Raw genomic sequence first — 27675 nt, 5'->3', positions numbered from 1 at the left:
CATATGCTGAGTTGGGCACTCCATTTATTGCCCAGCTCAGTTCCTGGCAGGTACTCTACTCCAGCATATAACCCAGAACCCAAAGTCATCTTTGGGACTCCAGGAACTGAGGATGCTGCTTGGGGAAGAGTCAGGCTCGCAGCCAAGGGGAACAACAGGCCCTTCAAACACTGAGCCATTGACTCATGTTAACCCCAGAAAAGTTATTTACACAGCAGTAGCTGCTGCTACAAGAAACACTCTGTTAACATTCAGTGAGATCAGCCCTAATCCAGCTGTTCCTCGTCACCTCCACTAAGTGATAGACAAATGCACATTTCCAATTAGACACTTCTTTAGGAACAATCGAATGTGAAAATAACAGCTCTATGTATTCTTAAAAATCAATCACACAATAGGTTTAATATACATAATGTTTTTAACAAGAAGAACATAATACAGATTATGCAACACATTAAAAATTAACTGTATTCTAATTTGTCAATCTTTTATGAACTCCCATTTTTACCCCGTATACAGATTGCTGAATCACATCATTTACACTTCCATTGATTTACACATTGCCATTCTAGTGTCTGTTGTATTCTGCTGCCTTTCCTATCCTCTACTATCCCCCCTCCCCTCCCCTCCCCTCCCCTCCCATCTTCTCTCTCTACCCCCTCTACTGTAAATCATTTCTTCCACTTGCATTATTCTTCCCTTACCCCTTACTTCCTCTTGTATGTAATTTTGGATAACCCTGAGGATCACCTTCCATTTCCATACAGTTTCCCTTCTCTCTCCCTTTCCCTCCCACCTCTCATCCCTGTTTAATGTTAATCTTCTTCTCATGCTCTTCGTCCCTACTTTGTCCTTAGTTACTCCCCTTATATCAAAGAAGACATTTGGCATTTGTTTTTTAGGGATTGGCTAGCTTCACTTAGCATAATCTGCTCTAATGCCATCCATTTCCCTCCAAATTCTATGATTTTGTCATTTTTTAATGCAGAGTAATACTCCATTGTGTATAAATGCCACATTTTTTTTATCCATTCGTCTATTGAAGGACATCTAGGTTGGTTCCACAATCTTGCTATGGTGAATTGTGCTGCTATGAACATCGATTTGTCAATCTTATCATAAGAAAATGTGCATCTGTACACATATATGCTACAATATAATTTTTTTTTTAAAAATCTGTATTCATGTTTTAACTGTTAGGTAGCATAAGTTAGAAATTGCAAAATGAAGAGACTAAGATATAAAGGTCTACTGCAAACACTGAAAAATGTATGGGAAGGTTTATGGAGTACAATCAATTCAGCAAATACTTGCTGAAATACCAGGAAATACACAAGAAAGAAAGTGGTACTATATAATGTCACTACTCTCACCATCTTACCATCTGCAACAAAAATTTAAAATAAAAAGAAACTAGCAAAAGTAAGGATATTAATGAACTTGTTATGAAAAGAAAATGTTATGCAACCACGAGTAATAGGTGGTCCTGTTTTCTAAAAAAACAATTATCTTGAACGGATTTAAATATTGCTTCTACTGCCTATATGGAGGTAAAAAAAATTCTTTTTAACAAAAGGTGTCTCAGGCTATGAACATTTTGAGATCTACACACTTAAAAAAACATGTTACTACCTTTGACACTAAAATAATCTTCAATTCATAGCATATTAATGTTACACAAAATATCTGTAATACTTACAGTTATACTTAACATATTTAACACTGTTTTAAAAAGTTTATTCTTTTCTCAAGGGAAAACACCTATATTAACAGGATATAATATAAATATTGGCCATTATATTAAAAATAAAATTCACTGGTGAAAAGGTAACATAATATTTCTGTTGGCTGAAAGTACAGCTTCTTCCCTAAGTTAGAAACTTCCTAAACCCTATTTTGTAATGTAATAATACCCTGAGTAACTGATGGAAGAATACAGACACATCTAGGCATGCATCTCTTATTCATCTTTTATCTTGTGAATAAGATGTCTTCATGACCTGATTTCACATAGCTGGTTCTACTATATTTGCATTTTTGCCTAAAAGCTACCTAAATCATTTTAGAAGGTAAGCAGATATTAACTAATAATTGGCCTTCTAAGAGGCAAGACCTCTAATTAATCGCTGTAAACAGTCTACTAAGATTATGTTATTGGAAATTACTTATTTTGCATGCTACTGAAAGCATCTTTACCTGCAGATAGCTGGAAAACATTCTTGAAGACCTTTCTTTTTAACTAAAGATCCTTCCAGGCAGTACATAATGATGTCCATAACCTTTGGAGGAAAAGGAATGAATGAAAAATTAATTTTAAATGCTTAATTTTCAAAAAGTTAAATGATTACATTAGGCTTCATTTGCCCATGAAAATTCTAGATAGTTTGATTTTAGTAGTTAAAACAAAACAAAAGTAGTTACTTTTAAACATTTGTATACTACAGGCTATCCTTTGTCTTACTTGTGATAAAAATTTAATGACAGTGAAGTAAATAGAATAGACTTGTTAACTTTGAATCTACTCATGTATATGTACAAGACATATAGCTTTCATTCAAGCACATTATACAACTTGTTTTAATAATGTCAAGGAGAATTTCTATAACCTTTGAAAAATACTCTAATACAGACCAATTCAATGTGAATGGGAAAAGGACATGGCACTCATTTTGGTTTTTGAGGAAATTTAATTAAAGCCTCTAGAAATGTCACAAAAGTTAATTCATTTTAGTTATCTCTTGCCTGCTTTCACTCTCTTACCTTCTTCCCCTTCTTCTCTCTCTTTATCTTAGAGATTCTGGAAACTAAGGTACCAATTTATATTAATACCCTGGAATATTTAATTTAGGATATTGACATATCATTAAACAAGACAGTTCTTACCTCCACAAGAAGATCCACAACATCTGTAGGCATCTTTTCGATGAGAATTTCAATGACTCTCAGGATTTCCCCTTTAGCTCGTGCAAGGGTTGTAGTGTGCATATTTTGCTGTGATTGGGTATTTGCTGCAAGAGCTGTATGTCTGTGTACCTATAAAAATATTTCCATGCTGTAGATATAACTGCCACTTAATATAATTTTACATTTCTGACTTATTTTTCACTTACTAATACTACAGAAAAAAAAAGAGCACAAAAGCAAATCATGGGGTGGCTCAGGAAATACTTTGGATCACCACCCCCAAATAATAACTCAATAAATATTGTCTAAAAATTCAATATATCTTGGGTATTATTTGAGATCTTAATACAATATTACCATGACATTTAAGAAAAGAAACATATTGAAGACTGAAGATTTATGGATTCAGTATATTTGATACTGAAGTAATAGTGTGGTTAGGAAACACCCAGAAGGAAATATGATCCTTGATCTCAAGTAATAATGGTAAATAATATTTATATAACATTGTGTTCCAGAGACTATTTTAAGTGCTTTATCATCAAATTAGGAAATCAAAATGAACAAAGCAAACAACAAATCCAAGTGTGATTTTTCCCATACAAATTGTAAGTTTTCCAGTTCAGAGGAGACAGAATATTAACAGGTCCTGGACTAGCCATGGAGCAGTGGACACAGGGATAGGATAGGAAACAGTGGTAACAATGAGAAATATGTTAGTATTTTACTTGAATAATTTATGATTAAAAAGTAAATTGGAAAACTTGGTTTTAAAAGATAATACAGGCTGTTACATCAAAATATTTTAAAATATCTTTCTAACCAAAAACTAAAGAAGAGAGAATCCAAAGCATGGGTGTTCTAACAGTTCAATTAACAAGACTCATAAGTAAATGGTACAAATTAAGATTGAAATCACAATTAATATAAGAACCTGCTAGATTAATATAACCCTTATTCAGTATAGTCAATATAACTTTCTTTGTGTACTTCATGAATGGGAAAAATTGGTAAAGAATTTTCAACACTTATAAAACTGTTTATTTGGGCTGGGGTTATAGCTTAGTGGTAGAGTGCTTCCCTAGCATGTGTGAGGCACTTGGTTCAATTCTTAGCATCATATATAAATAAATATAAAAATAAAATAAAGGTCCACTAGCAACTAAAAAATTTTTTTAACTGTTTATTTATATATACATACATTATAATATTTTGTTCCAAATATATACGTATGTATAATTTAAATGTAGCGGAACCTTACTATAAGACCATACACTTTTAGAAAGATATACTTCTAGTCCTAAATTTATTTTTGATATAAATCTACAGTTCCACTGCCTCATAATCACCTATACAAATTGCTATTAGAACCTTCTTTCCTCCCTTCTAGCTACCTTTACATCAGAAATACTTACAGCATGCCTGTTAAGGATGGCTGTGGGGCAGACACAGGCCCAATAGGTTTCAGGTTATCAGAATAGACTCAGAAGTATTTATTCCATATTTTAAAAATTCATCATAGCTACAGGAAAAACAACTCAGACAGAGCCCATGCCCTATGGACACCTCGTCTGCACATTATTCATGTGGAAATGGAACAAACCTTTAAAAAAAAATTTAGGGTCTTATCATCCTTTCTCTTTTCTGCCCATCACCAAGACCTATAAGAAAGATCCTATAATTGGTTCATTGTTCTTTACTAGTTTTTCAGTTAGATGTGGGCAATTAGTTAGAACACTAAGAATGTGGGAATCAATTGGCATTCAAGTCTTTATCTGTGACATGTAATAGGAAAAACAATTAGCACGTTTATGACTTACATTTTTTGTTTACAGTTGGAGAACCAGTGCTAAATAAGAAGTTTACTTTGATTACAAGTAGGTACTTACACTTGAAAAATGCGAATACCTTTAATAGGCTTTACTTTGCATACCCCTGCTATATTTCAGATTGAAAAACTATTGTCAAATATTTGCAAGTGAATTAGCTTTGAGAACAGAAGTGAATACCACAGCACAAGTAATGAATGCACAGCTGTGGAATTCAGAGTGCATGCACAAACACGCATATATTCATGTCAGTACTAAATCATTAACTTGCTTTGTTTTAGAACAAGTTGGAAGGATCATTTGTGGGTATGAACCCTCAGTTTACAGTGTCAGATAATTCCTTTAAATGGGAAACTGCAGCACACTGTGGAGTCCCCTCACCTCTTTGGCTATAGTGGTGATGAAGGCGGGTGGTCTGGCAGTGGCAATGAGAGAGAGGGCATGCCTTGCAGAGCGGGCGGAGTCAGCTGCAGGGCTCAGAGGCAGCCCCATTGTGATGCTAAACAGGGATCAGAAAAAAGGAAAAAAGAAAAGAAGCATTAGAAATATAGAGTGAAAAGATTAGACACAGCTTATAATGTCAGTTCAAGGTCAATGGGAGCACTCAAACAGTTAGAATATAATGGACTTGCAACAATGAGCAGTGATTAGGAGTCAGGGTGTTCTGGCATCAAATACAAAATCGAATAATTAACCGTGAAGATTGAAAACAGTATGCGCATCTGTCCAAAGTATTAAAAATGCCTTGTTAACAAATTATCAAGAACTAGTACTGAATACATATCACAAAGCTCAGAAAAAACGCAAGAATGAATATCATGCTGGGTATTTTTCAAATTTTGGCCTAAAAAAATTAAAGGTAATAATTTATTTATAAGGTCACCTTAAAAGACTATTTTAGGCTGTGTGTGTGTGTGACAGGAAGCAGAATTCATTCTTATTTATTTATTTAGTTTTTTTTATTAGTTGCTCGTGACAATACAATGATCTTGACATATCATACATTTGATTCAAATTGGGTATGAATTCTTAATTTTCCACGTGTACAGGTTGCAGGATCACATTGGTTATACGGCCACGTATATACATACAGCAATACTAGAATTCATTCTTAATCTAGAAAATTATCAGAAGAACTGAGAATGACAAAATTGCTTTTAGTTTGTATTTTATTCTTAGTTTGAAATAGCCTCAGTACTACTATTTACCCCACACTTAGTACTTTTAGAACTAGTCTACTAATTGGCATGCTCTACTGACAGTTTATTTAGTATTGATATAAAATTAAATTAACTAATACTGGTTCTCCTTATATAAAGAACAGGTGACAGGACATATAAAACTATGTGCTCAATGAAATAAACCCTTCCAAACTGAGAGTACAAAGGTCCTGGTGGATAGGGTGCTATATTCATTTCCCACCTGACACATAATAATGATAGTCTTACTTCCAATTGTACTTTATATTACATATAAACCACTGTGAAAAGTATTAAGACCTTAAATTAAAATGTGGCATGTGATCTGCATATTAACTTCGTACAAATAGTTTTGTTAAAATGGAGCCTGTTATAGTTCTCTAATTAAGTAGTTTTCATATTTAAATATTCATATGAAGATACATTAAGATTTATCCTACTCCAATTATATATATGTCTTTGTGGTTCATGTGTAAACTGGATTATGTTTACTAAAAATTCTCAGAAATTTCACAGGTATCCTTGTATTTGAACTTTTAGTTGTAAATAAAGATGACACAGGCATTCTTGTCACCGTTAAAGGAGCTAAATTGATCCTGAAAAAAATCTGCTTATAATTTTTTTGTAACTTTTATACAGCTTAAATCTTTGATAATATATAACTGTCTTTCATCTTTTTTCCAAAATGAGGATAAATGCAAAGCAGGAACTCAGAGGGGAGTATTTCTTTGATGTTTACAAATACATCACATTTACAAATGTGAGCTGAGAAAACACACACACACACACACACACACACACACACACACTGAATAACAAACAAATGGGATATAGTTTCTCCCTCAAAAGTCTTGTGCCCTAGGGTCCCAGCAGCAGCTGGAAAGAAGTGTTCAGCAGGATGAGCAGTTATCTAGTTCCCTTTTTGGATTAAACTTCACTATGTGAGTAGTGCTTGGGCTGAATTGCTTAATAATTATTGTAAAATTTAGATTATATACCATATTTTAGGTTGTTTTTAAAAACAAAATAACTAAACTTTTTAGTTATCCTATGATGTTTCCTTTCTTTAATCAATTTGGGTGAATATGGGTTGATTACATTGAAAGGCTGGGACAAACCAATATTTATTTCAGTTGAATAACTCTGAACAAATCCAAAAAATTTTTTTCAAGATTAAGAAAATCACAGAATGTTGGAGTTGGACCCAGGGTCTAGGATTGAAACCAGTCTTCCTTGTGCCATTTCATGTTCTTTTGTAGTTGTCCTACAATATCTCTAGGAGGTAGCTGATAAAGTCATTTCACAAATGAAGAATCAGGTCCACATAAGCTAAATTTGAAACCAAGGCAGTAGTATACTGTGTTCCCCACCTATCTATTATTTTGTATTCCCTTTCCAAAATATAAAATGGAAAATTCCAAAAGTAATTAAAGAGTTTTAAATTGCATGACATTCTGAGTAGCATGATGAAATTTCATACTTTCCTGTTAAATCTTGCCCAGGCTGTGAATTATCCCTCTCTCCAGAGCATCCATGCAATATATGCTACCTACCCACTGGTAGTCATGTTGGTTATCAGACGGTCGTCATATAGCAGTGCTTATGTTCAGATAACCCTTTCATAATAGCTGAAAGCTATGTCACAGTACCTACATCATTCACCTCACTTCATCTTTTCACATAGACACTGAATTGGCTCACGTTATGAGAAGAGTACAGTTCAAAAAGACATTTTGAGAAACCACATTCACATAACTTTTATTTTAGTATACTATTATAATTCTTCTATTTTATTATCAGTTATTGCTTTTAATCTTACTGTGCCTAATTTATAATTTATCACAGGTATGTATATATATAAAAAAAAACAGCATGTACAGGGTTTGGTACCACCCTTTAGGCATTCACTAGGGGACTTGGAACATATCCCTTGCAGATAAGGGGGGATTAATGTAATGTCTTTCAGCACAGCTGACCTTTGGAGGGGCCTGATGATACTATGGTTGATTGGATTGATGAATTGGTAACATGACTGAACTCAGCAGCTTTAGATGAATGGTTAAATTGCATCCCTGAGAGGAGTCTAGTGATATGTTAATACTTGGACGTCAGCTGTTTTGTTCAATATTAACAGTGGTTTGAATGAAGATACAGGATATACTCTTATCAACTGGCATGGACATAAAGTTGTAATGGAGAACAATCATATTAAGTAACCAAACCGGGATACACAAAGTCCTCAAAAAGATCAACTTTAGTTGAATAATAAGTCTTATGTGAGGATAAATACACACTATTCTGAGCTTGTGAACTGCTGAGCATTGTAACTAAAACATAAATATGTCTGTTCATGATATGGCTGCCAACAGGGCTAGTTTATATGGAGGGATGTAATTCTGGGGAAGGGGTTATTCCTGCTGTATACTTCATAGCCTGTCTATCCTCCTCTAGCTCCCTAGGTGCTAAGAGAAAGGGGTGGCTTCTGAAAGATAAGAGCTACAGAATACCTGTGGAGTCCAGAGAAGTCCCCAAGCTCTATAGCTAGAAACCAGAGTTCTACGCACTTAAAAGAGAATCCTAGCACACTTACCACCCATTACTAAGTCCTCACTTCCACTGCTTCTCTGTTCTCTGCATGGAGGACAAATGTTTAGTGGAAAGGGGAAACACAGAGAGAGGGAAGAAGGGGCAGAGACAGTAAGCAAAGGAGAGACTATATCATATGAACAACAGATGCTTCTTCTGAGCAAAGGTCTCATACACAAAAGTGAAAGAAAAATGAGTCAACCAACAGTAGGTCACTGGCTTCAAATTAAAGGCCTAGCCACATACTGCCTTCTCCTATCCTCCTATCCTCCTGAAAAAGACCTTTGAATTGGGGGAATCAGTAAACTTCTTATGTCAAAAAAAAGTGGCAAAGTTCACCATGGAGTGGCAGGATCTGGATGATAAGCTGTAGGACAAGGTGGAAGGAAGGGAACCAAAGTCATGTAGACACTTCCTTGTCAGCACCTGGCCACCTGAGCACAGGATCACAGAATGTGAGCAGATCTACTGCAATGACCTCAGGGTTCTGCAGTGACCTTGAGGGCACCCTCAGTGCAAAGTGGGAGGGCTGTGAGTGTGAGAGCAGACAGGCTGCCAAGGCCCAGGGGAGGAAGGAAGAGAAAGCTGACTCTCTCCTCTACTCAACAGAGCATCAGCTTTACTTAATGGTTACCCTGCTTTAAAAATCTCCAGTTGCTTCCCATCACTCTAAGAAAAATCTTAACTCCTTGGCTTGAATTTTGAAAAACCCTAAACTCCCAGGCCCTTCAAAATCTAGTTTCACTAATTTTCAACTCAGTCTTCTCAACATCAGGCTACTGTATTTCAAAGTTGTTCCTGAAAATTCTGTTCTTTTACTTACTCCAGGATTTTGCTAACACTGCTCCTCTGCCCCCTCCTACTGGCCTACTCTTCTCCCTCCCCTTTGATCAATTCCTGTCTTCCCCACATGGTATTCTGCAATTGCTTCAGCATTCTGTGACCTTCTATTGAAACAAACAACAACAAAGCCCATTCATTAGGGGCCCTTAATACACAGAATCCCATTCTGCCAGGCCTTAGAAGTTAGTTTTGTTCTGTGAACTCTGTGCAGATTGTGAGCATGCCTTCTAATCCTGTGTATCCCCCCAAAGTGCCTAGTACAGCCCTTGGACACAGCGGAAGCTCAATAGTTATGCACTAAATGATGCCAGCTGGCAAATTCAGCAGGAGAAAGGGAAATCGCTTAAGCCAGTTATTGGACTGGATTGACCAGGCAATGAAGTCAAAGTAATTGATCTGGTGGTCCCAACAGACAAAGTCTAATTCTACACGTAGTCATCTTTAAAGTCAAGTCTGCACTGTGTGTGTGCTCTATTTTAATGTGGGATTCTACCTGAGTGAAGAGGGGGCAGAGGATGAGAGGCTGGAAAGGGAAGGGGCTTTCTGTCTGGTTCTGGAATCTATATGAACAGGGAGCACACACTTTGTTTCTGATCCTGCTTATGTGGCTGTTACACAGATCATTTGTTTTGTAGGCTTATGGGATGGGCCTTTAGTTTCAGTCTCTATTCTTAAAAAATTGGACATGACAGACTATATTTTGCTCAGCATTTCAGTGTACACATCCAATATGAAATACCAGAGATGATAGATATTATAAATAAAAAACATGAATAGAAAAGGAGTCCACTCAAGCTCTGCTCACTCTTTCACCTGACTGCTCATTAATCCTGTTCTGGGGCTCATTCCACCAGGGTAAAAGTATTTTGAAACTCACACGTAAGAATACTTCAGTCAAATGTCACCATATAAAATTGTAAGACTTCACCATTTGTCAAATAAAGGAATAATATAAGGGAATATTCAGAGGGAAGAACACATAAACATTCACCAAATAGCCTGCAAATCTTGGTCAGTCACAAAAGGGCACTGAAAACACTCCCCACCAAAAACAAAGAAGATCAAAATGCATACTTAATATTATAGCAGTTCAGATTTTCATCCTTCCTGTCAACTTAATATGGAATCTTCAATTCTTTTTTTTAAATTTTTATTTATTTATTTTTTAGTCGTACATGACAGTAGAATGCATTTTGATATATAATACTTACATGGAATGTACATACAGCAATCATATTGTCTGTTCTATTCTGCTGCCCTTCCTGTCCCCCCTCCTCCTCCCCTCCTCTCCCATCCTTTCTCTCTATACAATATAATGTGACACACTCTTTTTTTCCTTTTTCTCATTACAACATCATATATGTATTCTGTATAACAATGAGGTTCTCCTTCCATCTTCCGTGCAACTCCCTTTCTCCCTCTTTTTCCCTCCTACCTCTCTTCCCTATTTAGTGGTAGTCTGGAATCTTCAATTCTTCATTCAACATAGACCTTAATATCATAACTCATAGGTAGCATTCATTTCTTAAACCCAAAGATAGAAATTCTTTTTCTTCCAAATGCCCATCTTTTAGAACTAAAATAAAATATTAAAAAAGAACTATTCTAAATTCTGTATTTATTCACAGTGCATGAAAGCTATGCTAACATGATTAACTTAAATGGCTTCCTCAGATTATAAGTAAATCTCATCGCAACAAGAATAGTCTATATGTCAAATCCCAAAGCATGCTAGCACTTGTAAGATGTGTTGCTTTTCCCACTTCCCACCCTTCCAATTTAAAAAAATATGGCTATGGGCTGGGGATGTGGCTCAAGCGGTGGCGCGCTTGCCTGGCATGCGTGCGGCCCGGGTTCAATCCTCAGCACCACATACCAACAAGGATGTTGTGTCCACCGAGAACTAAAGAATGAATGTTAAAAATTCTCTCTCTCTCTCTCTCTCTCTCTCTCTCTCTCTCTCTCTCCTCTCTCACTCTCTCTTAAAAAAAATAATAAATAAATAAATAAATAAATAATATGGCTATACTCCTGTTAAATAGAGAATTCTTTCCTCCAACTCTATATTGTTCAAAAGGAATCTTTCTAGTTTATGGCACTTATCTATAATCTAAAGTATGTGTGATTTCCAGCAACAATGTCTATCCCTTAAAATCTCGTAAGCCATGATGATACCCTAAAAGCAACAGGCTCTCTGTCATTCACCAATGTCCTTCAGTTGTGATAGTATACAATGAGAAACTAGCCCCTTAGGCAACTGGACCAACACTGTTCCACTGTCCTCACACACAATAAGGGCCCTGCATCATGAACTAGGCAAATGGAGTCAAAATTGCAGACCACAAAAACAGACATAGCTCTAGTCTTCCAAGGACACAAGGATATTCTACTCATTTATAAGGTAGAATTTTCATCTATTTCTAATATTTTATAAATATATATACAACCACTCAGATCTAACAAATTTTGGATTTGTTACAAAAATACTCCTGTATATTTCTATTTTTCTCAAAATTGGGATTTCAATGAAGTGCAGCCTCAATTTTCTACTAACCCATTCAACATAAATGAGTAGTCCATCCTCACTCATTAAAAGAAATCCCTTGGGATCCAAGATGGCGGTCCATAGGGAGGCAGCATTCTGTGTTGCTCCATGAGCTAGGACAAAAGTAGTGAGAATACTGCTTCTCTGCAAGCCATACTTCTGCTCCCACACAGGGATCACGGCCACCCTCCCCATTGAGGGCTCCAGGCCTCAGCATCAGAGTAGGTCTCCCAACTACTCACTCAGGTAGGACAACAGGTATTGGAGTGGGACCATCAGCACCCATACAGAACTCTCGGCCACCCACCCAAGCAGAAATCACTGCCGCTGCTCCCACTCAGGACACCCGGCAGCTTTCCATAGGCAGGAACTCTAGCCGCCACTCCCATGTGGCCCCCATCTACCAACGTGGAGTTCTCTAGTCACCACATCTTGGGACTCTGCAGCAGCAGAGAGAGTCCTCTACGTGTTGTAACCTGCCTGAAAACTTCACACAGGCTCTGAAGTCAGCAACAGCCACACACTGCACACCACAGAGCTCCTCTCTGAATTCACAGTCCAACACCATCGCCCAGCTCCCCACCTGACTAGATAACGCAATGCTGAAAGCAGAAGCCTTCATCACCATCTTCAATAGGGGTCAAATTCCAGTTTGGAATTCCAGTTGGCCAGGTACCCAGTTTCTAACTCCCCCCTCTCCCCAGCAGCCACTAACCAGGCACAGTGACAACCTGGTTACCTTCACCATCCTAAGGGCAGAGATACCACCTAACAACAGACAACCCTACCTATTGGATGAGAAGGGAAGCAGGAAAGATATTGATCTTCAACCAAAACAATCCTGTTTCTTCCCTCAAGATTTTTTTTCCTCTCCTTCTCTATTCTCCCGCCCTCACATCCTCAATATATGTGAAACCAAGTACTTTGCATAAATTAGGATTTTGAGGACTGGTACGTCTGAAGTTGTGTTGTACATTCTTTTTTCTTTTCTTTTTTCCCACCAATTTCTACTATTTTAACATTGTTTATATGTGTGTTTGTTTTATGTACTCTACTGTCTTCCCACTTACTGGTCTACCCAAAATTACTTCCTCTCCGTTTGCCTACTACTAATCTTCCCCTTTATATTTCCCTTTCACACTTCCTATGATATAACAACTCTATATCCTCACCTCCTACCTCCTCAGCATATCATGCTACTCCTGAGCCCTGGTTCTTTGTCCACTACCGGAAACTGTAAACCCTTTTACAAACCTACTGAGTATATTGCAGATAATAATTGAATTCACCATTTCTGTACATTGTGACCAAACTGTAAACGCCTTAACACCAAACATTTGTTTTTAGGGTATATACTGTTTATATTGGGATCTGATAACATTGTCCTTCACCTCAAAGGAGGAGTATTGGTTCCCTACAGGGACATTATAAGCCTATAGGGTAAAAACACTAATGCCTAGGATCCACAGTGCTAGAAGAGGAAAAAACACAAGCAATATGAAAAGACAAGTGAAGAAAGTGACCCCAAACAAATCAAGATACCACATTATTAGAATCATGGCCAGCACAGCAGAAAAAATGACAGAGAAGGAATTCAGGATATTCACAATTAGAATGTTCTGCAAATTAAAGGATGATATAAGAGCAAAAACAAGCAGCGAAAGATCATTTTGAGTGGTGGGATTGTGGCTCAGCAGTAAAGCGCTTGCCTAGCATGGGTAGGACCCAGGTTCGATCCTCAGCACCACATAAAAATAAAGGCACTGTGTTGTGTCCATCTACACCTAGAAAATTAAATATTTAAAAAAAGAGATCATTTTGACAAACAGCTACATAAACAAATACAGAAAGTTTAAGATTACTTCGATAGGGAGACAGATGTTCTAAGGGAAAAAAAAAACAGAAATCCTTGAAATGAAAGAAACAATAAACCAAAGTAAAAGTTCAATTGAAAGATGACCAACATATTAGACCAACTGGAAGATAGGACCTCAGACAATGAAGACAAAATACATAATCTTGAAAAGAATGTGGACCACACAGTGACAATGGTAAGAAACCATGAGCAGAATATTCAAGAAATACGGGATTGGGCTGGGATTATGGCTCAGCAGTAGAGTGCTCAGCAGTAGAGTGCTCGCCTAGCACGGGCACGACCTGGGTTCGATTCTCAGCACCACATAAAAATAAAAAGGCATTGTATTGTATCCATCTAAAAAAAAAAAAAAAAAGGGTCTCTCTCTCTCTTAAAAAAAAGAAATATGGGATACCATAAAAAGACCAAATTTAAAAGTTATTGGGATAGAGGAAGGCAAAGAGTTTCAAATAAAAGGATGAGCAACCTATTCAATGAAATAATATCAGAAAAATTTCCAAACATGAAGAATGAATTGGAAAGCCAAATTCAAGAGTCTTACAGAATGCCAAATGTACAAAATCACAACAGATCTACACCAAGGCACATTATAATGAAAATGCCTAACCTACATAATAAGGAGAATATTAAAAGCATTAAGAGAAAGGAATCAGAAACCAATTAGATTATTTGCAGAGTTTTCAACCCAGACCCTGAAAGCTAGAAGATCCTGGAATAACATATATCAAGCTCTGAAAGAAGATAGATGCTGGGCTAGGGCTATACCTCAGTGGCAAAGCGCTTGCCTAGCATGTGTGAGGCACTGGGTTCGATCCTTAGCACTCCATAAAAATAAATAAAATAAAGGCAATTCTGTCCAACTACAACTACAAAAAAATAATAATAATAAAAAAAGAAAGAAAGAAAAAGAAAAGAAAATGGATGCCAACCAAGAATCTTATATCTAGAAAAATTAAGCTTTAGATTTGATGATGAAATAAAAACCTTCCATGATAAAAAATAGTTAAAAGAATTTACAACTCAGAAGCATCCTCTACAAATATTCCATGAAGAGGAACTGAAAGACAACAATGAAAAACAGCAAAGGGAAAACTAATCAAAGGAGAAACCAAATCAAGTTAAATACCAAAAATAAACAAAAATGGCTGGGAATACAAATCATGTCTCAATAATAACCCTGGATGTTAATGGCCTAAACTCACCAATCAAAAGACATAGATTGCAAGATTAAATTAAAGAAAAAAAAGACTCAACAATATGCTGCCTCCAAGAGACTCATCTCATAAGAAGACATCCACATGTCATACTGCTTAAGGGAACCATTCATCAGCAAGACATAACAATAAGTTTATATGCCCCAAACAATGGAGGGTCTCCGTTCATCAAACAAACTCTTCTCAAGTTTAAGAGTCAAATAGACCACAACATAATAATTCTGGGTAACTTTAACACACTTCTTTCACCACTGGATAGATTGTCCAAACAAAAGCTGAACAAAGAAACTATTGAACTCAATGATATAATCAATAACTTAGACTTAACTGACATATATAGAATATATAATCCTTTAAGAATGAATACACTTTCTTCTCAGCAGCACATGGATCCTTCGCTACAATAGACCACACTTAGACATTGCTGGTAGGACTGCCACCAATATGGAAGGCAGTATGGAGATTCCTTGGAAAACTGGGAATGGAACTACCTTTTGACCCAGCTATCCCACTCCTCGGTCTATACCCAAAGGACTTAAAAAACAGCATACTACAGGGACACAACCATATCAATGTTTATTGTAGCACAATTCATAATAGCTAAACTGTGGAACCAACCTAGATGCCCTTCAGTAGATGAGTGGATGAAGAAACTGTGGTATATATACACAATGGAATTTTACTCAGCAATAAAAGAGAATAAAATCATGGCATTTGCAGGTTAATGGATAGAGCTGGAGGATATAATGCTAAGTGAAGTTATCCAATCCCCCCAAAAACAAATGCCAAATGTTTTCTCTGATATAAGGAGGCTGATTCATAGCGGGGTTTGGAGTGGGAGCATGAGACGATTAGACAAACTCTAGATAGGGCAAAGGAGAAGCAGGGGAAGGGAGGGGGTAAGGGGGTAAAAAAGATGGTGGAATGAGATGATCATCATTACCCTAAGTACATGTATGAAGACACAAATGGTGTGAATATAGTTTGTATACAACCAGAATTATGAAAAATTGTTCTCTATATGTATAATATAAATTGTAATGTATTTTGCTGTCTATATAATAAATTAGAATAAAAAAATTGTTAAATCCCTTATAAGAGATTTTACCTGTGATCACTTACATACAAAGGGTGGCATAGGCACATGGGACAAGGTCAAAAAAATGGCAGGTGGGAGACCTGAGTGACAGTCTTAGCTCTTAGGGTACAAGTGTGACCACAGACAAGTCACAAAATCTTGCTGTACCTTCTTTTTACCTAATAGCATACTGAGGGTGTGGATCACATGTGGTGGAAGGAGATTTGCATCTCTAAAATTCTATGGCTTTACTAAAATTTTAATGCATGCAAATCACTTGCCATATGTTCTGAATAAATAAGAATGAACGTCTACTACAGGGCCTAAGCACTCAAGGAGTTTATTGGTATTCAAATAAGGTTCCTAATTTTTTTTTTTGAGAGAGAGAGAGAGAGAGAGAGAGAGACAGAGAGAGAATTTTTTAATATTTATTTTTTAGTTTTCGGTGGACACAATATCTTTATTTTATTTTTATGTGGTGCTGAGGATCAAACCCAGCGCCCCTCGCATACCAGGAGAGCATGCTACCGCTTGAGCCACATCCCCAGCCCCAAGGTTCCTAATTTTTAGAAGACACAAAATCCTTGATGAAGACAATTTCATTAAATATGTTCAGTTCTGAAAGTACACGGAAATTCTGACTTGACCAATTTTATTGCCTTTTAAAAAGCTGTCTTAATTCTGGGGGAGGTGTTAAGACTTTTGAATGCAGGACAGTTTAGGTCTAGCAGCATTGGTATTTGGAGTCCACTGGACCTGGATTTGGACCTTGCAGTCTTCAGTGACTACAGTGTTACTGTGGACAAGAGATGGCTTCTCTCTCAGCCATCTTCATTATTTTTCTCATGTGCAAAACTGGGGTAACCACGCCTATTTTCTTGAGCTTCTGTGTAACTAGATGAGTATGTTTGTGACTTGTACAACACACAAAGACATGGGTAGCAAGGGTTCAGTACAAGAACTTCCCAATCCCTTGAATGGCTACGTACTGTTATAAGTGCTAAAAGTAAAGAAAAACTCCTTGTGAGAATCTGCTTCTAAAGCAAAGGCTCAAACCAATCCTTCCTCTGACCCTAATTCTATCAAAGATAACTGGGAAGGAGATTGTCGGTTTTAGATGGAAGCATCCTAGTTTAAGTTTGGCAAGGAATTAATGAATCAAATTAGTGGAAAACAATACTCTTTCCTTGCCATCGGTTTAAGGAGCCACTCATCAGCTTTGGGCATGCCTGTGCTTTCCTACCTCGGTGTTCTTTTTCATCCTTCTTCTCCTCCCTCAGTCATAATCATTCAAATGAAAATTCAAATGGAACTCCTCATTGCTTACCTTCTGGAACCCAGCTAAAATTCTTCCCACCAGGCCCTGGCTGTCCATCCTTCACTCACCTCTCATTGTGTCATGGTTATCTCTGGAAAGATCTTATCTCTCCTGCATCTTAGAGACAGGTTCTTTGATTCTACTTTATAACTACGAATACCTAACATTGTCCCTTTCACATATTAGTTATGTAAAAAAGTTATTAGTTATGCTTGCTTAATTAATAATCAGTCTATATTCTGGAAAAATCGCTAAAAACATTAGAAAACAATGGTTGATGTTGTGATTTTAGGTGTAAAAATTTAATTTGGGATGTTTTTACAAGGCAGAGGCAGAAAGGAACCCTGCTGTGTTACATGTTCTCCAGAATGGGGGCTGGGTTCCAGTCCCTCTGCCAAACCCATCCTCATAAACTCACAAGAACAGGAATGAGGAAGGAAACAGTTCCTATTTTATTCTCTTTCCATAAACATGAACTGAAATTTAAAAGCAGCAGCCTACCACAGAAGCTTTTTTATACAGCAAGCTTAACATCACAGACAGAAGCAAGGCGGCTGAGTGTGGGTATTGTGTACACAGTAAATCAGGCACAAAAAGGGGCAACGCAGCAGGCCACCACGAGGGCAAGATGCACACTTAGCCCCTGTGTATATGCTGCTCCATTTCTCCCCATCTCAGTCCTCCGCAGCTGGTACCGAGTGTGTCATGGAAGTAACAGGCCATTTTCAATCTAAATCTTGTTATAGATTAATAAGCAAACATTTTCTTGCTTATTATGCAATTTATCATGATGAAAATTACATTGGACTCCTCAAGGCTACATGCTGCTACATTCATTTATTCAGAGCTGTGTATAGAAAGTCATACTAATCTTCATGACAGGAAGGATGTAATAGCAAGATTTAAATTACCACTGAAAGCTACAGCATTTGTGTCTGTAGGCACATACATGCAGATGGAATGTAAGTGTATCTTTATTTTAATGATATAGCTTAATTTAAAATTATTTGAAAATGAAATAAAATTGTAAATACTAAAATTAAGAGAAAAACGTCTCACTGCTCCTTCCAGGTAACAAAATAATGAACATACTGTTGAAACTGTGTTTAGCTCAGATTTGAAAATAAGCTATGCAAGGCCAAGGGAAATTCTAGACAATCAGAATATGCCAAAGGCTTCTCAGGATACACTGGGAGAGTGGTGGTAGCTGGGGCCCGTACTGTGGTCTCTCCAGAGGGTATGTGTAGCAATGATGCCAGACGGAGACCAAAGGTTGTAGATATGTTCCAGAGCTTTGCACAAAGGCTAGATACCTTGTGCTATTAGCATAAACTTATGGGTTCACATTCCCTTCCATTCTCTAAAGTCTACTGCAAATCATCTAGACTCCTATATCCAGAAACTACACTGTCAACCATGCTTCCAAATTGCTCATTCCAGAAATGGGTTCAACAGTTATTGAGCTGTTGAACACTGGGTTCATACCACAACCTCACTACTTATACTATCACCATACCATAGCAACCATTTAATTTCTCAAGATGTGCTAACTACACTTCTGAGCATTTGTAAATATAAACTCATCTAGCATCAACCTTACAAAACAGGTACTTTAACTAGCTCCATCTAAAGTGAAAATTAAGAAGCATGGCAGTATGATAGAAGGTAAAGAGGGAAGGCAGCTGCTTAGGTTTGAAATGAATATTTTTATCCTACCACTCAATCTTGGAACACTGGGCAGGGAATGCCCCCTCTCAGAGTGCTAGCCTTCTGTGGCTTATCTGGTCTCCACTCTCTGAGCTTAAAGCAGTCAGCAGAAAAACTATAGGTCCAAAGCATGTTGGAACCTAAGAGAACTGTGGGGCAGGGAATGGTAACCATGAAGAAAAGAGCAGATTACTCTAGTTTTTTAAAAAGATCAATGATGACAATAATAAAATGTCATTCACTGAGAAAATCAAAGAGGTAGTAACATTTTCATGAAGGAAGGCACCATGGGCAGTTCAAGAATTCCTGCATTTATACCCGCTAGGTGACTACACTTTAAAGAAAAACATATGTTGGTGAGGATGAGGAGAAAATGGAACTCTTATACAATGCTGGTGGGAACGGCAATGTTGTAACTACTGTGAAAAATGGGTTGTTGGCTGCTCAAACAGTTAAACATGGAATTACCATATAGCCCAGTATTAGGGTTCGGAATGTCCCAAAAAGCTCACATGTTGAAAACATGATCCCCTAACAGGAACTTACCTTGACATTGTAAAAGCTATCTATGCTAAGCCTCAGGCTAGCATCATTCTGAATGGACAAAAGTTAAAGGCATTCCCTCTAAAATCTGGAACAAGACAGGGATGCCCTCTATCACCACTTCTATTCAATATAGTTCTTGAAACACTGGCCAGAGCAATTAGACGAAAGAAATTAAAGGCATAAAAATAGGAAAAGAAGAACTTAAATTATCACTATTTGCAGATGACATGATTCTATACCTAGAAGACCCAAAAGGGTCTACAAAGAAACTACTAGAACTAATAAATGAATTCAGCAAAGTGGCAGGATATAAAATCAACATGCATAAATCAAAGGCATTTCTGTATATCAGCGACAAAACTTCTGAAACGGAAATGAGGAAAAACACTCCATTCACAATATCCTCAAAAAAAATAAAATACTTGGGAATCAACCTAACAAAAGAGGTGAAAGACTTATACAATGAAAACTACAGAACCCTAAAGAGAGAAGTAGAAGAAGATCTTAGAAGATGGAAAAATATACCCTGTTCATGGATAGGCAGAACTAACATCATCAAAATGGCGATATTACCAAAAGTTCTCTATAGGTTTAATGCAATGCCAATCAAAATCCCAATGGCATTTCTTGTAGAAATAGATAAAGCAATCATGAAATTCATATGGAAAAATAAAAGACCCAGAATAGCAAAAGCAATTCTAAGCAGGAAGTGTGAATCAGGCGGTATAGCGATACCAGATTTCAAACTATATTACAGAGCAATAGTGACAAAAACAGCATGGTACTGGTACCAAAACAGGCGGGTGGACCAATGGTATAGAATAGAGGACACAGAGACTAATCCACAAAGTTACAACTATCTTATATTTGATAAAGGGGCTAAAAGCATGCAATGGAGGAAGGATAGCATCTTCAACAAATGGTGTTGGGAAAACTGGAAATCCATATGCAACAAAATGAAACTGAATCCCTTTCTCTCGCCATGCACAAAAGTTAACTCAAAATGGATCAAGGAGCTTGATATCAAATCAGAGACTCTGCGTCTGATAGAAGAAAAAATTGGCTCCGATCTACATATTGTGGGGTCGGGCTCCAAATTCCTTAATAGGACACCCATAGCACAAGAATTAATAACAAGAATCAACAAATGGGACTTCCTTAAACTGAAAAGTTTTTTCTCAGCAAGAGAAACAATAAGAGAGGTAAATAGGGAGCCTACATCCTGGGAACAAATTTTTACTCCTCACACTTCAGATAGAGCCCTAATATCCAGAGTATACAAAGAACTCAAAAAATTAGACAATAAGATAACAAATAACCCAATCAACAAATGGGCCAAGGACCTGAACAGACACTTCTCAGAGGAGGATATACAACCAATCCACAAGTACATGAAAAAATGCTCACCATCTCTAGCAGTCAGAGAAATGCAAATCAAAACCACCCTAAGATACCATCTCACTCCAGTAAGATTGGCAGCCACTTTGAAGTCAAACAACAACAAGTGCTGGCGAGGATGTGGAGAAAAGGGTACACTTGTACACTGCTGGTGGGACTGCAAATTGGTGCGGCCAATTTGGAAAGCAGTTTGGAGATTCCTGGGAAAGCTGGGAATGGAACCACCATTTGACCCTGCTATTGCCCTTCTTGAACTATTCCCTGAAGACCTTAAAAGAGCATGCTACAGGGATACTGCCACATCGATGTTCATAGCAGCACAATTCACAATAGCTAGACTGTGGAACCAACCCAGATGCCCTTCAATAGATGAATGGATAAAAAAATGTGGCATCTATACACAATGGAGTACTATGCAGCAATAAAAAATGACAAAATCATAGAATTTGCAGGGAAATGGATGGCACTAGAGCAGATTATGCTTAGTGAAGCTAGCCAATCCCTAAAAAACAAATACCAAATGTCTTCTTTGATATAATGAGAGCAACTATGAACAGAGCAGGGAGGAAGAGCAGGAAGAAAAGAGTAACATTAAACAGAGACATGAGATGGGAGGGAAAGGGAGAGAAAAGGGAAATTGCATGGAAATGAAGGGAGACCCTCATTGCTATACAAAATTACATATAAGAGGTTGTGAGGGGAATGGGTAAATAAACAAGGAGAGAAATGAATTACAGTAGATGGGGTAGAGAGAGAAGATGGGAGGGGAGAGGAGGGGGGATAGTAGGGGATAGGAAAGGTAGCAGAATACAACAATTACTAATAGGGCATTATGTAAAATTGTGGATGTGTAACCGACATGATTCTGCAATCTGCATTTGGGGTAAAATTGGGGGTTCATAACCCACTTCAATCTAATGTATGAAATATGATATGTCAAGAACTTTGTAATGTTGTGAACAACCAATAAAAAAATAAAATAAAAAAAATAAAAAAATAAAAATGAAAAAAAAAAAAGAAAACATGATCCCCATCGCAGCAAGGTTCGGAAGCAGGACTTTTAGGAAACATTTAGATCATGAGGACAGTAACCTCATCAGTGGATTAGTCCACTGATGGCTGAATGGATTACTGGAAGATTGGCCTAGTGGGAGGAACTAGATCACTAGGGGCACACCCTAGAAAGGTTTATCTCCCTGCATCTTCTGCTTCCTGGCTGCCATGAGCTGAGCAGCTTTCCTCTGTTCCTCCTGTATGCCATAATGTTTCTGTCTTGGAACTGGCTGTGATGGACTAACACCTCTGAAACCACAAGCCAAAATAAAACATTTCCTCCTCTAAGTTGTTTTACCAGGCGTTTCAGTCACAGCAACGAGAAGCTGACTAACACACACAGTAATTCCACTCTGACAAATGAAAACAGGTGTTCAAAGGAATTCTTGGATGTAAATGTTCACAACAACTCTATTCACAGTAGCCAAAAGGTAAAAAATAAGCCACATGTCCATGAACAAACAAACATTAGGTGGTATACCCACAGATGGAATGCTGTTCACTTATGAAAAGAAATGAGGTAATGATACCTGCTACAACATGGATGGACTCTGTAAACACTGTGCTAGTGAAAGAAGTCAGTCACAAAAGACCATAGGTTGCATTGATGTGAAATATCTAGAATAGACTAATTTATAGAAAGCAGGTTAGTGATTACCAGGGGCCGGTGGGAGGCGGAATGGGAAAAGATTGCTTAATGAGCATGGGTGTCTATTTGGGGTGACAACTAATGGGGGACAGTCTAGACCATGGTTATGTAATTGATGGTAAATTTCAAGTTGTGTATAATACACATACACACACAACCAAAAACCAACAAAAACAAAAGAAAGAGGGAGGGGGAAAAAACAACTCTTCCAGGCATCAGGAGGCTGAGTTCTCCAGTCCATGCTAATCTCCCTCTATCTCCACCAGCACCTGCACCTTTACCCCGTTGCTCCTAGAACACCAGCTGCGTTCCCACTCGTGTTGGCAACTTGCTGCACTCATTTCTCCCTTTCACTATGTGATCATTGCTTTCCTGGATAATTTCAACCTCTTTATGACTAATCTTTTACTGTGTGCAAACAAAAAAGCTGATTTTAAAGTTAACACAAGTGTGGAGGACTAATTCTTCAAACTGTTTGGCTATGTCTGAGTAATGCATTTCAGATCTTATAAACAATGTGTTTATGCTGTTATTAGCTCGGAATGTCTCCAGGTAAAATAAACAAAGTTTAATCAGTCACTGACTCAGGGCTGAATCTCAGTTGTATTAAAATTACAGAAACGTGCTTCTTTTTCTTTACCAATACCCCAAATTGCTTATATTCAGATAATGTCCATGAAACACATATAATTTATGAAGGATAACTGATGGCCTCCACAAAAAAATCCCCCCCAAATAACAACAAATTAAATTCACTGGAATTCAGCACATACTTGGCAAGTTGTTTCTCTGCATCAGCACAGAGTTCCAGAAGCCCCATCAGAACAGCAGATACGTCCATGTAAGGCTCCCACACTGTGAATCCTCGCCCAATCAGGTCAATGGCTGTTCGACGGATAGTGCTGTGTGGAGGAAGTTTGGGGCTCGGTGGCTGAAGCAGAAGAAATGTCAGAGCCTTACCTAAAATCACAAAATAAAATGCAGTGCTGTAAAGTAATTACACTTTTGTGATGTTTTCTTTGAACATACTTATATTTTGAACATGTTATATTTTGAAGCATACTTTCAAAATATAAACCTTTTTTTTTTACCAAAACAGTTGTAAACAATAAAATTATAAAAGATTTTGAGCTTAGAGTTTGTTCAGTCATATACTATCAAGAGAAAAATTAAGACTACAATATTTTATACAAAATATTAAAGTATTTAATTACATAATAATTATATATAAATATGCATATATAACTTCTAAATATTGTGAGTGATCTTAAATTCCAAACAGTGTTTCTTCCTACTCAGCATTCTACAAAATAGAGATGGTTTCAAATAAGATAATATGATATTTCTTAACTTCCTGTTGTACCTACTGCAGTTCATTTGTAAACTGCTTACCAGGGATAACACCTCTCCTCTCATTATAGGCAATGAGGGGACAGGGACGGAGAAGGTAGGGCGTGAAGCTCAAAATGCTTCCCTCCCCGGAAAGTGTTCCTCCATTTTCTCTTGCTGAGTACCAATATATGACAATGATATTAGCAAATGGTAAGTTCTTCATATAAGTTTACTAAATGAATTTTAAAACAGCACAATTGCAAAACTGTTCTAAATCTGATGAAATGACCTACATTTGGGGGAGAGGTACCAGGGATTAAACCCAGGGGTGCTTAACCACTGAGCCACATCCTTAGCTCCCCCCCTTTTTTTTTCATTTTATTTAGAGACAGGGTCTCACTGAGTTGCTTAGGGCATCTCTGAATTGCTGAAGCTGACTTTAAACTCATGATTCTCCTGCCTCAGCCTCCTAGGCCACTGGGATACAGGCATGCGTCACTGCACCCAGTCCTAGATTTTAATTGTATATTTTATGTTGAAGATTATGCTGACAGTTGATATTCAAAAAAGAAAAAAAAAACCACTAGGGATTATGAAAAACAAACTGTAATTTAGAAGAGCTCTTTTTGTTTGTATTTTGAGGGGAAAGAGAGAAAACTTCATAAATCAGGGAACAATATAGCATAGTGAATAAGGGGAGCAGGGGCTTCCAACTGAAGATGGAAATGGCCAGGTACATGAATGGAGGATCCCTGTAGGGCCTGGCTTAGGAGGCTACTCACAGAACCACAGTTTCCTCTTCTACAAAATGCTGATAACATAGGGGAGCTGTCATGAAGATTCTGAGTATGAAGTGAACTGATGGCTGTGGAGTGCCCGGCACCTGGTGAGTGCTCAAAATACGGCAGGTAGCACTCATTATCAATAACACCTTGAACTTGTATGTCTTCCAAAATAAGAACATGGCATATAAACTTTAATTTGCCAAACAAATAATAGCATTTAATCACATTTACCTTAGAATCAACAGGTAAGTGAGAAGGGTGAAGTAGAGATGAAGGGAAGGGAAGGGTACTGTAAGGCCAAGAATCTACAGAGACATTGTGTCAATTGGTGGTTTTGAATTTCTTCTCATAGAACCTTTGAAGAATATACTGAAGCCATCAGCCCTTTTCCCAGGAAACTACATACATAAATACACATCCACCAAATTCTGCAAAAAATTTCAAGGAGGCCACAACCTTGGGTTAAAAACTCGGGTACATATAAAATGTCTCTTTGAGGAAATATCCCCAAATTCATACTTCATATGTGTCTATATAAATTTTACACTTGTTTTTAACCATGTTAATGTCATATGAAAGCCTCCTGTTTTGCTTTTGGATAAAAAGAATTAATGAACTCCTTTTTAAAAAAGTGATCACTGTTCTCACTTTTCTGCCTGCTCTTGTATGCGCCTCACCTTTTGATATTTTAAAACATGAGCATTTCTGTGCATTTCCCTTTTCCTCGGTAAGCCTGTCACCTCCATAAGACTAGGACCTGTGTGTCACATAACTCGGTATCTCTAAACCCCAAAACGCTGTGTTTTGCATTCACTGTGGGCCTAAAACAGAAAATAGATCTGCCTGTCCTAACACATACCTTCCTAATGTGGCTCCCGGCTCCAGTGCCAGAATATTACAAAATGTTAAGAAATGTACCACTTTCCTGTTTATTTCCAGGAAGTTGTAAGAGCTACAGAGAAACCCCAAGTGCTGTTCTCTGCAGACATCCTGAAGCACCAGCAGCAATGGCTTCCAATCTAAGCACTAGGGCTCCCTGGAGGAGTATTCTTAGTAAGTAATATGGCAAAGGGGAAGGAAGGTTTCCTGAGTACAATGTTTTATAGCCTTTCAATCATCATTTTCCTTCACTGCACTCTACCATCTCAGTATTCATTACAGGTAGGAACATTCTGGCAATGCTAGGGACCTTGCTGGCTTCTAAGGGCCTCTGTGATAGGAACTCTGGAGGCAGCTTCCTCACCACTCTGACATTTTTTTTCCCTGAGAGCCAAAATAAACAGTAAGTGGCTGAATTCTTGGTATTTTTCATCACTGTTCTAAGGAAATAGGAAGGACGGCCTAGGAGATGTGATCACTGGCCCTCTGAAGAAATGACAGAAAACAGGAATTCAGCAAGTGTCCTCCAGAAGACCCCTGGCCCTGCAGTGGCCCACCAGGTTGCCTTGCTGCTCCCCTATACAGTGTGACCCACAACGGGTGGTGAGGATCGCAGCACAGCAGGAAATACAGGGTCTCTGCAGCACTGCTGCCCTTCCTTAAATCATTTTCTATTCCTCTCAAAGATCTCATAAGTAAAATTCTCCTACAGCATCCCTCCTATTGAAGTTCAAATTATAGTCTCCAGATAACATAAAGCAAAGATCCTGACCACTTTGGCAGGGCAGTTTTTACAGCTCTTCTAGGACATGTGGAGGGCATTAAAGGAGAAGAGAGAAAAATGGTCAACTTCATATACATTTTACATCTAAAAAAGTATGCCTTTTTCTAACAAGCTCTTTTAGAATTATGAAGACATACAAGTGATAAAATTCCACATTTGTCTCTGATATCTTACTGTTATATAAATTAAGAAGTTACAAAGGATTTTTGAGTTAGACCCTTTGTTTTGTTAGCCATATTAATTTGCCGCATGCTTATGACTATGGCTGCAGCAATAACAATGATATTCTGAAGAAACAACTGAGAATGCCTGATTTCACACTTCATCAGATATTCCTTCTGCTGATACTATGGAACTACTCCTTAAAATATTGTTGTATGAAAACAAGAAGGGATAGATATTCTTTTCTCAACTTACTTTGTACTCTCTCATTTAGGGTTTTCTAGCTTATAATTGCATCTCTGCAAATACAGACCAAAGTGATGTAAAATAAAGATAATGATAGTACCCTATCCTAATAGATAGTATCCTACCTCTTGATAGAAAAAGTCTCATGACACAATTTTATGATTTAAAAAATTTAAATTTTTTTAAACCTTTGCCACCCAGTAAAGGTTTTGTGTGTGTGTGTGTGTGTGCGCGCTTGTGTGTGATTTGTATTGGGGTTCAACTCATATCTTCACTTTTGCTAAGCACATGCTCTATCACTGAGCTGAACCCCGATTCCCAGAAGTTGTCTATGTAAAATTGTATAAGATGGATTCTAATTTTGTGCAAAAGTACATATTTACTTATTTTATGTAAATTCTCCACTGTTCCATAGCATCTCCTTGAATAATAAGCAAGGTAGAGAATGATGTTATCATCTACCATCATGATTAAGCTCTTCCTAAAAGGATCTCCAATGACAGCATCAATACATTCAGGTGACTGGCCTGACATTCATTCAAGACTTTCCACAATTTGGTCCAAACCCATCCATTAATCATCTAATAGTTATTTATGGGATATTATTATAAGTGCTTGAGAAACATAAAGGAGTAAGACTAAGTTTCTTTCCTTAAAGAAATTAATTCTCATTCAAGAGACAGATGAGTTAACAGTTTGAATATATTATGAACAATCTTATAATGTTTATAAGCACAAATTA

General features: G+C 37.4%; 1 protein-coding gene across 4 annotated transcripts in view; it reads right to left on the bottom strand.

The window, feature by feature from the left end:
* Positions 1-27675, bottom strand: part of WDR7 (WD repeat domain 7) — a 329818-nt gene that overhangs the window by 79673 nt on the left and 222470 nt on the right. For all 4 annotated transcript variants that reach the window (XM_081263756.1, XM_081263758.1, XM_081263757.1 and 1 more), the window contains 4 exons: positions 23519-23705; positions 5115-5232; positions 2884-3033; positions 2197-2279 (listed from right to left, as the gene is read on the bottom strand). In XM_081263756.1, coding sequence (XP_081119882.1) covers positions 2197-2279; positions 2884-3033; positions 5115-5232; positions 23519-23705 — 538 coding nt within the window. The remainder of the gene's footprint in view (positions 1-2196; positions 2280-2883; positions 3034-5114; positions 5233-23518; positions 23706-27675) is intronic.

This window comes from Spermophilus citellus, assembly GCF_964194105.1.
Source record: "Spermophilus citellus genome assembly, chromosome: 12".
Taxonomy (NCBI): Eukaryota; Metazoa; Chordata; class Mammalia; order Rodentia; family Sciuridae; genus Spermophilus; species Spermophilus citellus.
The sequence above is the reverse complement of the archived record's forward strand: the minus strand, read 5'-3'. Positions and strand labels throughout refer to the sequence as shown.